Source organism: Dromaius novaehollandiae, chromosome 1, assembly GCF_036370855.1.
Source record: "Dromaius novaehollandiae isolate bDroNov1 chromosome 1, bDroNov1.hap1, whole genome shotgun sequence".
NCBI classification, from domain to species: domain Eukaryota; kingdom Metazoa; phylum Chordata; class Aves; order Casuariiformes; family Dromaiidae; genus Dromaius; species Dromaius novaehollandiae.
In genome coordinates, this window is record NC_088098.1 from 60,897,444 (window position 1) to 60,913,698 (window position 16,255).

A 16,255-nucleotide genomic window follows, 5' to 3' on the forward strand; every position below is an offset into this window, starting at 1 on the left:
GGCCGGAACACAGAGACCTCTTTATGAACTTGAACACTTTGGTTACAAAATCTTCAGTGCCACATTCCGTGGCTTGAAATGAGGAGGAGCTGTAACTACTGTCAGCAACTTCACTGAGGCCAAAGCAAGATGGGCAGTGATAACAGGTAGATTTATATTGGTAAAAGACTTCAAAACAAATTAACATATTGAGGCAATTTTTGTTCCACACATATGAATTGAGACCAGTCTCATGCCTTTCCCTCCTTTCTCTCCCTTTCCCTCCCAGGTTGTTATATCTGCCACTGATAAAATAAATCCATGATATTGGTCCTTAATATTTAAGCATCAAAAACAGCGAGTAACAGAGTTTGTGCATGATCTGCTAGATTAGTTAAAGAAGGAGGAATATTTAAGAAAAGAAACATCTGCATCTGGTTGCAAACATCCTTTGGTTCTTCAGATGTTTTGCTGCTTGGTAGGACACAGGCTTTGTCATGCATCACAGCTGCCCAGTTTGCTTTCCAGTTTTAAGAAAGTGCTGCACTTCAGCAGACTTCTTTCTCTAGGCTGACACAATGTTTATTTAAAAAAAAAAAAAACAACAATCCAGCTTGATAGTGGACTTTGCTGAAAAAAATGCGCAATTTTAAAGCTTATTCTTTTTCCTGTTTGTATTCCAGACATATTATTAATGCTACGTTGGCCATTTTGAAGGGAGAGACGGTTCCACTTGATGTCTTGCAGATCAAGGTAAAAGTATCTGCTTATTTGGCACCCAGCATTCAAACTAAATCCAACATTCCTAAAACTTTCATTTTCTCATATTGTTCTGGTTTCTCCATTCTTGGTAGTTTTGAGGGATCCAGGGAAGCAAGTGGTTTCATGGAATGTCTTTGTTCTGTGTAATGCTGTCATGGATCTTGGCTGATGACATCTTCAGTTCTAGTGACAGTCATTTCATCAGCTGAATGCTGTGACATCAGAAGGTCTAAACTGGAGAAAATACTTGAATGCCTGAATACTTTGTTGCAAGTCTGAAAAGAGGGTTTCAGTGAATGCAAAACTTATTAACACTGATATTTCTGTGGAAATGGTGAGAGATAACAATAGTTGTCTGAGCTGATTTAATACATCTCATATTGTGGAAGTAATAGCTTTCCTTTCCAAACTGAAAAGTGAGAGATGAGAAAACCTTTGACTATGCACAGTATGCTTTTTGAATACCTATTTTTTCCTTTATGTTGCAGAATATAGGTTTCTGCAGCAAGGACCAAGTGTTGCTGTGCAGAGCTCCTTGCTTTGGGGTGACAGTATCCACAAAATGAAATGTCACCTGCTGGGTGTGCAGTCAGACTCAATCAACCTCTAAAAACTTCGCCTATTATATTCCTCTCTGGGGGTAGATGGAACGTACACAACTTAAATTCTGCTTAGCCTTTATTGCTGTTACTATTTATCTTACCCTCGCTGTGAAGTTTCACTCTTGGTATTAATGAGAGATCAATTTTCACATAGAAACAATATTTTTCTAGTTGGAAAGAAAAGTTGGGAAAAAAAACATAAGAGAATGCAATTTTGCACTGTTTATTTTTCTTTACAGGGAGAAAAGGAACAGCCTGTGTTTGCAATGACTGGGTTAAGATGGGGATCTTACAGAGATGCAGCAGTTAAAGTTAGCAAGTATGGAAATACTGTTTTTCAAAGCGATACCTTTTTTAACATCTGTTGTTTAAAAACAAATACCTCCTTTCACAATGAAGTCCCTCCCCCCCAGTATTCTTTTTTGTTTGCCTTGTGGTGCCCACTTCTGGGACTCTTTTCAGATTGAATCAGTGGGAAAAGCTCTCCCTTGAGTAAAGTCAAATAAAGTACTTGGCCATTGTCTTTCATCTGTTGCCAATGAAAAGATGCACGCTGACTCTGTAACTCAATTCCAACAAGAAACATAAGATGGGATAGAAATGTCCTTCAGTTCCTGCCAGACATGGCATGGACTGTACTGTCTGATGACCGTTTTCTGAATGCTAAACTAATAATTGTTGGGGTTTTTTCCAAATGGACATTTAATATGCCACTGTCTGTGTATCAAAGTGCCTAGTATTATCTGGTGAAGGAGCAGCCTGGCCAAAGCAGTTCACTTCTTGGACTATTCAGGGGGAATTGCAGCACATGCTGCTGCTTTCTCTGCACTTAAACAGCTACCAGGAAATACAGTGTGTTTGTTTTGTGAATGAGCTGTCTCTCTCAGGAAGCAAGAGATCTCTTTGGTCTGACTGACAGACATTTGAAAGGGTTTGGTGAGGGATGATGTGGAGTAGGGGAGGTATGGTAAATGGCCAGGGTGGTTGTCGCTGGGAGGCATAGGGCGTGTTCAGTAGCTGGTGTGGGTGCTGACTTGGCTGCTGCAGACTCTCCTGTGAATTGCAGGCCCAAGATTAAGGGAGTGCCTCCTCTGTCCTCCCTGCAGTCTCACTAGGTTTCCTGCCCATGCTATGTTTTTGCTGAGTGTCAGCCTTCCTGTCTCTTCCTGCAGCAGTTCCCTTTGCTAGGAGTCTTTTGGACTCTGTGTCAGAGGCATGACAGCATTTCGTTGACTTGGAGTGGTGTGGACTTGTTCAAACGTCATTCTGTTCCTTCAGTGTTACTGAATGCATAGAAAACGCAGCCAGCTTGGAAAGCGCTTCAGCCACAGATAGATGGGGGCCGAGAGTGCACTTGAGAGAAGGATCACATGTGCTTGCCCTGTTCTTGTACTTCTCCCGAAGCATCCACTTTTGGCCCCTGTCAGAAACTGGATATTGGGCTGAATGGATGCTTGGTGTATTCCAGTACAGCTGATCTTTTATTGAAAAGAAGGTGCCTACTGCAGTGGAAGCTGAGCTGCAAATTGCAGTTCCAGAAATTTATCTGGCTATCCTTGCTCTAAGCCCTGTCCTAGTGGAGGCATGGTGCTGTGTTTCATGTTTTTGAGGGTTTGTTATTTTACAGACAGTGGCTCTTCCATGGCTTTGTGGGAGCAGTGTGACAGTTGCATGCCTTTGTAGGTAAAAGCGAATATACTTGTATCTCTGGCACCCTTGAACTGATGACATTTCATGTGCTGTATTGACCTTCTTTGTTGGAAGACTGACCAAAATGAATGCCAAGACCAGCATGCTTAAATTCTGTGCAATGCTTTATGGCTGATGAAATTAAAAAACAAAACAAAACAAAACAAAAACATTGAGTCTTTTTGTTTGTTTGTTTGTTTGATCTGCGAATTCTTTGGGGCAATTGAATGTTTACTGGCTCTGTTCTCTCATCTCTGATGCTGTTGACGTTTGTTTCATCTAACTTCATTCTTTAGTGCATACTGCGAAGTTGTGTCCCGCCAGCTATTAGACACCAGATCTTTAAATCATTCCTAGTTGTGTCACATAACTAGGTAAAAATCTGCTGCTGAGGTGTCAGGCTGCCTGTAGTGAAGATTGTATACTGCGTTTCTGTGATCTGTGTAACTCGGGAAAGGGACGTCACTGCTAAGCCTCTGGTGACGTGCAGAAACTTATCTTGTAGTAATACAAAGTTAAAGAATGCAGAAGAACACAAGCTTCAGTGGCAAACGAGTCTGTGTGCTCAGACTTCATGTATGATTTCTCTGTATCCCAGTATGGACCCCAGATATCTAAGGAGTTCTGTCTGTGTTCTTTTTTCAGGTACTGGTACCTTGGGCCTCTGAAAACCAAAGCCGCTCACTTTTTCAGTACATTTAAGGTAAAGAATAATTGAAAAAAGTGTGTTTTTTAATGCCTGTGTACCTGGGAAGTCAAAAGGCTGACTGTGCTTTGTATATGCTATGTGCAAGTTTTTGTGGATGGTTCTGGTAATAATTAAAATGGGAGGGAAACGCGACTTGTTCAAACACCTATGGGTAGATGTAAACTTAACTTTTGGAGAGATGAAGAGGAGGAGGAATATTTTTAAAAATCTCTTTTCTAAGGATCTGTTGCTACAAGATCACCAGGGGGAGCCAGTAACTACCTTTGAAACTGGAGAGCAATGGTGGTGCTGCAGATTAATGGTTAGAGTGCTCTGTCACCTTTTCCCAACCATCTTTCTTACGATAACATTTCATTCTGATTTATTCATCTGACAGAAGTGTCTATAATTAGACTGCTCATGAATGTTGATAATCATGCTTGCATGTGTAGTAAAATGAACATGAAGATTAATAGCTTATGTCGCACTTTAAAGTTCTCTGATGCTTAAAATTGACTCTAGAAAGTTTAAAATCTGACCTGCATGAAGAGTGACACATTTTCATTCACACACTTTTCCTGATCTCTGAAGATGGAAAAGTCTGATGAAAAAGCTGTAGAAATACCCAGGAGCTGCTGCAGCAGATCAGATTGTGCATTCCCCCCATACTGTCTGTGACAGTGCCAGTGCTTTGTAGGAAGCTCCTGTAAGGGGAATTTAAATGGTAATGTGTCTGTGAAAGATATTTTTGTTTCTCAGATGCCTTATAAAGCTCACCTGACTCGCCTTAAGAGCCTTTGGTTGGTTCTTTGTATTGCTGTGTATAAGCACCTGACTACAAGGTCAGGTCCTGATTGTTTGAGTTGTTGAAGAACAGAGGTCTGCCTTGGCTTTAGTGCTGCACTGTAGTCTTTGCCTGTTTGCACTAGACCCTGCTGTGCAGTTGCACTTTAAGGTTGCCTTTGTGCCATACAGAAACCAAATGTGCTTTCAAAGGTTAGTGTTGAGCTTGCCAGTTTTGGTCCTTACCTCTAGCCAAAAGCAGATGTGTCACCCTCCTACACATCAACAGCAAAGAAAGCATCCCTTTCCCCTCTGCTTAGAGAGGGGAAAGTACCTCATTTCTGTGTGGGAAAGGAGTACGTTAGTAGACTTGGGAACTGTGGACAATCTTTTTCCAGCTGCAAAAATGTCAACTCGCTTGTGTGAATCTGGAGACTTGAGTGCTGTAATGCAGGCTGAGGCAGTGGTGGTATCTGAGTAGGTCTGAGGGAGCGCTTGGGGGCAATGAGTCTTAGTCCATCAGCCTGAATAAGTAGGCTGAAGTACTAAAAAGAATAAACCGTTAGGTGCTCAACAAAAGACCCTCTGTCTTCTGTCTTTCCTTTCTGTGTAAATCCAAGGAGTGGCCTCAGAAACATCAAGCTGCTCTCACGTATCTGGGTCCAACTGAGAGACCTCCAGAAGAGCCAGAGGAAGAGCGATCCAGACCTCCTTTGCATGTGAGGCTTTACAGAAGACTTGCGTTGTACTGGTCATCTCCCCCAAAAGGTAGGGAGCGTGTATTTTGGCATAAACTCAGAGATGAGCTTTACTCCTCTAATAGACTAGAAATAAATTCTTTCTACATTACTTTTCTGGTCTCTCACATCTTTTTTTAACTGTGACTTTGTCAAGACGGTTACAGTGACATCTGCCAAAAATGGAATGGAGCAGTCTTCTCATAAGCAAAAGTGAATTTGCAAAGAACTTTAGGTGTTTGATGGGTTTGCAGTTGCTTGGCATTGTTGTATAAGTCTCCGTAGGTGATATTAGGCACTTATGGGCCAGTTCCTTTAAATCTTCTTCCTGTAGAATGTCTTCTTAGCATGCTAGAGAGAGAGGAGCATCCCTTGTTTTCCAGTGTATGTGGGTTTTGCTGAAACAGAGCAACAAATGTTGCTCAAAACAGAGGCCAATAGAACTTGGGCCATGCAGAAGTTTTAAATTTCTCTTAGTGCCTTACTTGGAAACACTAGGACTGAATGTCTTTCTGCATGTCCTGTGAGCCACTCTTGCGTTGGGTTGTTAGTGAGGCAGTGCATGCAGCAGAGTGGAGAAAGAAGAGGAGTATGTATTTTCTGTGATCTGTAATGATGCCAGTGAAACTAGTGTTTCCCATTCCTTCCAGTTAGCAGGGATGAATTATACAGGAGCATGGACTAAGTGACCTGTATATGATAACTGAACTCTGGGGTTTTCTCTTGTAGAAAATACGTGTTTCCGCAGCACCCTAAACATCAGATCCCCTAAATTTTTTTTTTTTTTTTGATAGCAGCACTTCTTGTGTTTTTCAAATGTTTCTGTAGTACAAGCCCAGGAGACTTATTAATCCATGGGCACAAGGAATCACAGGGCTGCCACGTAATATGCTTGATCATCATTCCTGTTACTGTATGAATGCTGGGGTTTGTTCGTTTGTTTGTTTTTCAATGCTTCCAACCTCCCTTTTTCTTTTTTAAGATTTTTTTAAGTTTGAAAGAAACAAAGCTAGTGGTAACAATGGGTTAAAGTGATTTTGGTGGCTGGTATTGATGTTTCATGCTTTACAGCAGTGAAATGTTGGTCTGTGTAATTAAGTTCTACTTACTGGTATCTTCCTTTATGGATTCACAGAAATCCCCCAGGAGGTAACCCAGGACAACTGGGAAGAATTGAAGATATCCACCATTGAGCTTTCCATTGCAACTCAGAACAGACAGCTCGATTTGACAGTAAGAGCATAGTACAAATGGATTCCAAATGCTCCCTGGCCACACAATTTTCCTTTCTTGCTAAACTCCCATTCTTGTGTCTACATGGAAAAAGCTTATTACCCAGTGTATGTCAGGGCCCATGACTGAATCCAGGAATGGGCAAATTTCAAAGACTGTGTGAAAGCCCTGGCGACCTGTGTGAAACTGGGTTGCAGTGACAGCAGGAAGAATATGTATAACAAGAAGGTTTCGCTAATCAAACAGAAACTTTAGGTTTGCCCAGGAGGAAAAAAGGCATCAAAATAGGCACTCCTTCCCTTTTTGACCAATGGGAGAGTGGAAATCAGATACATATGTAATTCTGTTTTATCAGCTGGTGCTGAAATGAAGCTGTGAGCCTGAATGTCTGCCTGGCATCATGGCTCTTGTTCTCTCTCTCTCTCCTGACTTGCAGAGCAAAGAGTTAAAAAGAACTGGTGCTAGAGAAAGGACAGCTGCTACCCTAAAGTAGGGGATGGGAAATGCAGGTGGTTGCAGAAGAGCAGAACAAGGGAGCAAGAAAACGCTTTTGGTGATAACCTTCTTGACATGCTCGTGCTGTTCATTCAGTGCTTCACAACCTGTCTCTAGCTTACGTCTGCACTTTGGTCCAATTTCATTGCTATGAAAGCTTTTTGAATGGATCTTCATCTTTAGTTCTAGTGGAAAATATTAATACAGTGGTACCTGATGAGCCGCTATACATGTCTTTTTCATGGCTGCAGGAAACCACTGCCACTGCAGCCAGATTGACAGGAAGTGTTGAACTGGCTGCAACATATTTCTTGCTCAGAATTGCTGTTTAAGAATCTGCAAATTTGTGTTATATTGATAGGTTGTTTCTGCAGGATCAGACAAGAAAAAACAGGCAAATTAGTTTAAAAATTCCACCTGTGTTCTGCTTACAATATACCACATTCATTCTCAGTTTATGCTTGGTTTACGATTTGGGCTGCCAGTGTACAAGTAATGATGGAAGCTAGACTGAGGCTACCAGTGTGTGTGTGTGTGTGTGTGTGTGTGCGCGGCGTGTTTGTTTGTTTGGTTTTTTTTAAACTGGTTTCTGAGGGGCCCTTGAATAGAAAATCTTAGTCACTGAACTGGATTAGTCAATGATGTAAAGTAAAAACAGACTTACCATAAATTGAAAAACTGTCTCATTATCACAGACTAGCCCTTACATCCTTTTTTTCTTTCCCTTCTCATGCCTTTAAGATGCATTGTGGTATAGTAATGGCACTTTAATACTGGTATTTAAGAAGAAAGCGATGTAAGGTTCTCTCTCAGGTCTCTTCTGTAGCCTGGAGAAATGGACCAGTTTACATTAGGGCAGCTGCACTTCTCTATTTTTCTGAACTGCAAGTATCTTGATACTGCATCTTTTCTCTACTGATATGGATCCTCTTATATCTGCCCCTTACTCCTGTCCTTGAAGCCATTGTCCCTGCAGCCATCAAAGCTGAGCAATGGCTCTCTGGAATCCACACCAGGGCATGTCTGCTGAGTATTGTCAGCCACTCCTGTCTTTCTCACACCTCAGATTCATGCCTAGCCTGTGCTATTGAAGAGGGCCTGATAAAGCTATAGAGGTGCAGCTCAGTAGTGCCAAGCCTCCTATTGTAGATATGGCCAATAAATAAGTTTTATACTAGTAGATGCTTTTTCTTTTTTAATTTTGTTATTTTGATTGCATCTGTGCTAGGACTTTTGCCAGGGCAGAAATGTTAAAAAAAAACAAAAAAACGTAGTGCTTTCCTGGCAAAACCTTTACTGTATAGTTGCTTGTAGGGCATGTAGCAAGTAGAAACCCTGCTAAATAAGGAATTTAAAAGGATAATATTGAGAACACTTTGACTTCCAATTTGTATTATTTAAAACTCTCTTACTGTAGTGTTTGGTTGCCAAATGTGGCATCATTGTACTGTTGTTTGGGATCATGGAAGACCCACTGATCTGTGTGAACAGATAAACCCAAGTGATCTGCTTTCGTTGTCTTTAATAATTGTGTGAAAGGTAACAAGAAGCCAGCTGTGTGAATCATGATTTCAAGAAGTGAATAGTCTTCAGTAAGAAATTACTAGCTATAATTTATAACTTTGGTCTCTCAAGTCAAGAGAAAAAAAAGTTCACCAGAAATACATCATCTGTCTCCTTTTGTGGGACAAAGAACTGGGCATTTTGTGAACATACTGCAGCATCAAGGGTGTGGCATTTTGAAATGTTAACTGTTTGATTTCCAAATCTTTTTCCATAGCGTACTGAAGACTTCATGAATATTTGCATTGAAGCAGATACTGTCAGCAAAGGACAGTTTGTAAACAGAGGGTGAGTATGGGAAGACTGCCAAAAGATGTCAGATTCTCTGGACAAGTCAGAAAACTGTTTCTGGGGCTTTTATTATGCTTTTCTCTGATTCTGTGCTGCACAAGTCAGAACCAGAGGGCTGCAAAGGATATAAATCAGTAATGATTCATGGGGATTACAAATTCTGTTTTTTAAAATTCTTACCAACTTTCTGGAAACAAGGTAGAGTAATCTACCTGGAGTTCTTTGTAAATTCTGAGTTTCCAATACCTTTCATCTTTTTCCCTACTGCTGTTGATCAGTACTACTTGGATGACAGTATTGTAACCCAGAGTTTTTAAGACAGTCGTAAAGGCAATAGCCATGCCACCAGGCACTTTTAGGTCTAGCTGCTCAGTGGATTGAGAGAAGGGTCGCTGAGCTGATACATTTGGACTAATGGTACCTGGAATTTTAGAACGCTTTATAAGGCAGGTTCTGGTTTTAAGTGAAGAGCTCCCTTAGCTCAGTAACTATTCTCAGAAATGGGACTTGAGCTTGAAGGACTTCTTGAAGATGCACATTTAAAGAGGGACTTTCAGCAAATATATTAGTGCTGCCTGTATGTGAAGCAAGGAGGTTGCAGGTATGAATAAGCAGCACGTAGAGAAAGAGTGAAAACATGTTGCCTTCTTTGTGCTTGGAATGTTGGCTTGTAATGTGCTTTTCTCCTGCACTTTAGTAGGTCACTAGACACAAATAAGAGCTGCTTTTCCCATCTCCTCCATACTTGCCTACTAGCAAATATGTCACATCTTCAGCACAGTTGTTATTGTCAATAGGCTTTCCTACTAAGTCCAAGTCTGCTCTTCTATCATCTTTTTCATTTGCTGATTCTGTTTTCTAGTCTTAGGGCCCCCTCTAGTGAAAACAGATGGAAAGATTTGGGTGCTTTTTCTACCTACTTGTAGTTGCCCTAATAATTCCTGCATGTGTGTCTTGTCTACATTATTACTAGCACAGCAGACTCCTTATTTGCGCATCCCACAAGACTTAGTGGGGGTAGGATCTTCTGACCTATGCATACACAGTGGATCAGGTGTTACTGCACTTGAATTGCACCAGCCATTTGGACTATAAGTTGCTTTGGAACTGAAATCTTTGCTTTAAAGACTACAGAAGGAAAGAAGGAGATCTGGTGTGACCTAAGGGGTAGAGATTTGAGTATGCAGTACTGTAGAGAGTGTCTCCCATGTGGACTGGACATGCTTCACCCAGTAGTATGTCACAGTTTCTGACTGCAAGAACAGTGTCATGCAGAAAAAGCCCCTGATCAGTGTTAACGTCTCCTGTTGGCTAGAGCTGATTAGAAGCAGTACCAAAAGCTTTGAGCTGCTCTTCAAGCAACGTTCAAAGAAACGAGCTCTTTTGATTAAATGCTGCCCAGAAGTCTATGGATAACGACGAAAGACAATGAGGGAGGTGTGGGAATGTGGGCAACTGATCAACTGATTAGTCTTATAGAAAGAAGTCGGAATAGAAAAAATGCACCGTTTTGCAAGGCAAAATCAGGGTATTCAGAGGGCTCTTGACCACACAGTGCCGTTTGGCAGTCAGGCTAGAATCAAGCCCATTACTATAGGGTCCACACTGCCCAGCATCAGTAGTGTTTACCTTCAGAAAGTGTATGAAGAAGCTTTTTTTGTTGTTTAATGCGTAGTTTTATACTTCACCAGTATTTGGTCGGTTACCAAGGTTTCTGGGGAAAATATCATACTGATGCAGGTATTAAGCAGTTTCATACTGAGGAGGGCACTGATGTGAGCTGATCAGAACTGCTGGATCACATAGAGGAACCACGCATCCTGTGGGGAAACTAGCATGCAAGTTCAGGCAGCATTGGGAGGGGGAATGCATCAGAGTGCTGGAGGGCAAATGCTGTTGAGTTTCAAACAAAGGAGTAGGTCATCCCAGTTTTATAACAGTGCCCCTTGGCTGTGGATCAGATTTGTATGAACAGCAACTGCAGCTAGTGTAGAGCTGATGTTTAAGATGAGGTGGGGGAAGAACAGATGGTTTCACTGTAGCACCTATTATAAAGTGCTGGAGGGAAGGAAAGGGGGAAATGTAAAGTGCAGCATCAGTAATCCACATCCTGCTAGCTAGCTTGAGGTTCTGTGTATGATAGTATGGAGAGCTGTCTCTCCAGGGCGTGAGTGTGGTTATCAGCTGAAGTGTAGAAGGCTGTTTCTTTTGGTTACAGTCTTCCTCTGAATCGTTTCACTTTGGCCACTTGTGGCGATGAGAACAAGGTGAAAATTGTGTGTGCCATCTGCAGTAGGTGTTGTGGTTCTCTCTCTGCCTGTGTTTTTGTAGTTCAGCATGTGGAATGGGATCAAGTGATCAGTTGAAACTGTTGCTGTTGGACGTTGTTCTTGCTTCTGTTTCACTTTGCTATCATGTTTTGAGTAAAGAGCTCAGTCAAATGCAAATGATTTTTGATTCTTATTATCCTCTGTATAAAAATACAGAGTCACTAGCAAGGCAATAAATTTAAGTGGAGTTGTACCTATTTGCTTTTTCCAGCATGCTCCTCTGACTGATCTTTAGTTTTATGTCTTGTCTCTGAGCTCACCTTGATCCTGTAATTGCACCTATGTGGAGGCTCATTTAGCTTCATGGACCAAAAATCTACTTGCTCATCAGTATGCAGTATCTAGAACCTTGTATGTTAAACCTGAAACAGGTTACCCTTAAGCAGGGAATCTTGCTGCTTCTTTGTACAGCACTGTGTAAACTGACAGTATAGCTGGAAGGATGCTCAACTCCCTCACATACACTCCTCAATCTTTTAGTATACACATATTTGATTAAAAACAAACTTTCCACAGTTAATATTGCTTCCACCCTCCCATGTCCTTTCTTTTGGTGGCCTAGCTTTTTCTTTCTTTGTCTTTGGTTATCCTCTCCTGTTTCAACCTTCTCATCTTCTTTCTCTGGAATTTCCTGCAATCTTAAGAGGAGCTTGCATTCCTGAGGGTGTGGATGTTTGGTATATAAGGTTCTTCTGATCTGTTCTTACGACTTCTTTTCCTGAGCAATGCGTGACTATTTAAATACACTCTCCTTTCGTATCAGTCTACTACAGATTCCTGTGCCTGACAGAATAGGTGTGGGCAGCTGATACTGCCTGTCTGTGTGGACTGTGGTTATTCTGCCATGCTTGAGAGCTGTGATATGTTAACACTGTAACTCTCTCCTGTCCTGTTTGCTTATGGAGTGTTGCTGACTGTGTGGAGAAGGGAGCAAACTGAAGGGTTACTGCCTGGGGTGCAGGGCACCCCATGTCAAAGGTCAGCCGAAAGGCTATGTGCATTTTCAGTCAGGAAGAAGACAGAAATAGGTCAGTGTACACAAGAGAGGTTGTGCTGACCCCGAGGCAGCATGCCTTGAGTACAGAAGGAATCACAATCTACTATTCTTTAACAGTTAAGCCAGTGACTGGACAGCAACCTAAGACTTGAAAAAGACCAAATTGTACTTGCACCACCAATTTCCTAAGACAGGCAACTGCCCTCTATGTCCTCCCATTCTACATCAACACAAGTAGGAAAGTATCACTTCTCTAAATACTGTACAGTGTGTAAATAAGAATCTCACAGGTACCACCAGAAGAGAGAGAATAACTGACAAAAGTGAACAATTATGCTGACTGGCATTGGTGCGGGAATTTTTTTTTTTCTTTAGATGATTGTTTAGGGGTTGAATATAACTGATTTTATCAGTGATTCTCATTAGGGTTTTTTTAGGTTGCTGATAAATCATGTATGTTTGTGAGATATGATGAGATGGTAGCAATCCATTGTGGGAATTGTACAGCTCAGCGTGTAAGTGAGGAGCACAAAACTGTGCTATAGAAATATGTTCAGAAATGTTCAGGGAGAGATGGAGTAGAAATTGGCTGGAGGCTGTCTGTGAATACTGATGTGTATTGACTGCCACATAAGAAAGAATGTCTGTTTTACTCTCTGACACTTAAAATGGCAAATATGTTCATATATACATAACTTCTAAATTTACCAAACCCATAGTGATTTACCAAACCATAGTGATGCATCACTGCTAAAGATGGCTATTTCTGACAGAATCTGCTCCTTACCTTGCCTTTCTTTTGGTTTGAACAGAAGTCAAAAGATGAGTGATCCACAAATGTGCCCTGAAGGGAGTCAGTGCATCCAAGCCAGCAAGTGCATCTTGCAGCTTCCAGAGGTGAGAAGTTGAGGGAGTTGGAAAACTATGTCATTTTACTTCCTGATACCAGCTGATGCTGCGCATTAAGGAATCTCTACTCCAGGTTTGGTAGGTGATTACACTGTTGGTGAGACACACAGTTTCTAAGCACAGCAAGACAGTCCCAGGCCAGGAGATGCATGCTGGAATTTCCTAAGCGGTCTATAAACCACAGGGGAAGCTTCATTCTGCCAGTGAGCAGTGATAGCGCTTATATGTAGACAGTGGTGGTCATTGCAAGGGGTGGTCTCTTACTCAGGTGCATTGCATATGCACACCCTCTCCTTACATTTTGAAGACTGAATTCTTCCTTTACACTGTTACCCTAGAAGGGATTAAGCTGTAGAGAAGAAGGTATCAAATATGAGAAGCCTTATGGAGGGAAGGGAGGGTGACACAAGGCAGTGGGACTCAGATCACCATAGGAAAGTGTCTCAGGACTTTGAATAGGTGAGGCTGAGAAAGAAGCCAAAACTGAGACCTCTCTGTGTAGATTAGATGAGTCTTTTGTTGCATCTTAGGAAAAAGAGACTGTTATTGGAGCAATGGGGGAGGACTGTTGCTTTTGCAAGGAGATTAAGCCGGTCTCATAGATGACTTCTTTTTTCAAATGATATATGGCTCTCGCATCATTTGATGAAAAAGTTCTATTTTATGGGGGAGTAGAACATGCCAGAAGGTGGAAAAATCTGTGCCTACAAAGAGAAAATCACGAACTGTCGTGATTAGCCAGGATCCTAATACTCGAATCAAGTCAGCATCACAGCAGTTTTGTGATTCTGAAAAAATAAGTAAACTCTGGAGTACTGGGCTAAATGCAGCTAAGTAAGTGTTGTGGTATAAAAGGAAGTCTTCATACTGCTGCTGAGATGTACAGGGTATCTGTGCATGGCACAATGTAGTGCTGTGCTTAGATTTCTTGATCGAGGCAGTTCAGATGAGTCTTACTAGTTTTGCAAAGAAGCAGAATATGTTGGTATGTGTGGACTGCCACAGCTCTGTGGCATCTGGGACCTATGCTGCTTTTTCCCATCTATGCCGTTTTGGCATCCCAGCTCATTTGAAGCTAGTTTGAATAGCCACATGACACAATCCTACCTTGAGGCAAGTGCGTGCAAAGCAGGCACTAGATTTGTTTAGATAAAGTCAACCTGCCATTTTGATGAATGGTTTTAATTATTAGTGACTTCATCACCATAAAGAAATGCCCAAGAAAATTCTGCTGAGTAATTCCTGACCTGTGAATTAGTTTGCATCGCACATTTCAGTTCAATATAGTAAAACAATACCAAAAGGTGTTTGTGACATGGATTTAATAGGAGTTATTTAACAGGCACTTCTGCAGATTAGCTTGGGTCGCCACTGGCAGACCAAGAAGATATAAGTGGATATAATTATAGTTCCAATAGCAGAGAATCTTTCAGGATAAACAATGTGGGTCATTAAAACTCTCTAGCATTTAATTATCACCAATTAGCAATTAAGTGAGGTAACATCTTACGCAGCAGACTGTTAATATATTATGTGCGGTGAAGGATAGCGCTGTGTTGTTGAGACCAAATGGGCTTGAAGGCATAGTGAGGGGGTCATCTTGGTTAACACTCAGCAAAGTATCCAACTGTAGTCTATTAGTAAAGTCAGGTATCAGTATTACAGCATTGCTGTAATAATCTGGTGTTTAACCCTGCCTGATCAGCCGTGTTATCTGTACACAGGGCACTGAAGGAGCCTTCAGCATTGACAATGAGGAATATGAAGTTATGCCTGTGGAGGTGAAGCTATTACCCCGGAAACTCCATTTCTTCTGTGATCCCAGAAGGAGAGAGCAGATGCTCCATGCAGCAGTTCAATGAGAATTCATGTCAAAGGGACCACTGTTCACCAGCCTTATCAGGTTCTCTTCAAGGCACATGAGACCTCACTAACTTGATTAACCCCACCAGACTAATGAATCATTTGGCCATTTTATGCACAAAGTACTTCTTTTGGAAGTGACTGATTTGGCAAGTCTCAGAGGGGCTAAAAGTGTGAATTAGACTCTAAGAAATGAATGTTAACTTGATGGCATCTTTTTCTTCCCCCTAAAGAAGTCTCGGTGTTCCATTTACAGCACTGCAGGCTGAGTGCTGTGTGCCAGATGCTACTATTTTACTGCAATTGTATATTAAAGTAAAATGAAAGCACACTTGTTCTTGTGTTGGGAGAGTTAAGGTCTACCTTGTCTATGTATAAATCTCAGGAAACCTGGGATCATGAAAAAAAATGCTTTGGGGGAGTAATGCTAAGGAAATTATGAAATGCTGGAATTGCCATGTTAAAACAGGTGATTGGTTATCTACTCTGTCACAAAACAAGTTGGAGATCAGTGATAAAAAGTTTCAGAGGATATTTAAAAACTCCCAGTATGTATCTGCTTCCTCTGGTATGCTGGATTACAGCTTGCATATTTCCAAGTCTGAAAATGGAATTTTACCGTATTTTTTTCCCCCTAATTCATGTAGTTTGAGCTCACAGTTGTCCTCACACAGCAAAACCTGCACAAGGAACCCTCTATATCAGCTGATGATCTGCAAACTTCTATAAGGTTCTGCTCTTCTGAAATCACTTACTGATTCCTTGCGTGGCTCATTAAGATAGATTTGTTATAGATACTTATGTTATTTTTTTCATCTTGCCAGATTCAACAGCACAGAGTTCCAGTTAATAATATTGTAGAAATATAATCTCTGATCAAGTTTAGGTATGTTACACAGAAGCAAATTGGAAGATGTCATCTTTGACCTGAAGCTATATGAAATAGCATGTGGAAACATTCTTTAACAAACCAAATGAACCTTTTTTGTAAGTATTCCTTTTATTCCTGTAGTAAGCCAACAAAGGGCATTCAGCTGACTTATTAGTCTTTGTGTGTGGCTGCTCTTCTCCTTTACTGTAAACAGCCCTCATAACTCTTTACACAACCTATGGCATCCCCTTGAGCCACAATTCTGTAATTAGCTTTGTTGCTTTTCTGAGCTTTTGTTTATAGCTTCACTTTAATTGCTGTAAGGAAATACTGTTAACTTTTGCAAGGTTATGTGTTGCTCTTCTTACTATAATTTACAAGTTTACCTAATTTTCCCTTGCTTACTGGAGAACAAAATCAATTCTTACTTTTTTCTGATGTGACCACTGTTTGTATACACCTC

The 16,255-nt window shown here is 41.2% G+C and overlaps 1 protein-coding gene across 1 annotated transcript in view; it reads left to right on the plus strand.

Annotated features, from left to right (window-relative positions):
• AGK (acylglycerol kinase) overlaps positions 1-15,252 on the plus strand; it is a 35,315-nt gene extending 20,063 nt beyond the window's left edge. The window contains exons 8-15 of the mRNA XM_026119732.2: positions 663-732; positions 1,583-1,662; positions 3,678-3,735; positions 5,124-5,271; positions 6,376-6,473; positions 8,749-8,819; positions 12,962-13,046; positions 14,783-15,252. Of these exons, the coding sequence (XP_025975517.1) occupies positions 663-732; positions 1,583-1,662; positions 3,678-3,735; positions 5,124-5,271; positions 6,376-6,473; positions 8,749-8,819; positions 12,962-13,046; positions 14,783-14,920 (748 nt within the window). The 3' untranslated portion in view covers positions 14,921-15,252. The remainder of the gene's footprint in view (positions 1-662; positions 733-1,582; positions 1,663-3,677; positions 3,736-5,123; positions 5,272-6,375; positions 6,474-8,748; positions 8,820-12,961; positions 13,047-14,782) is intronic.
• Positions 15,253-16,255: the final 1,003 nt, after the last annotated feature.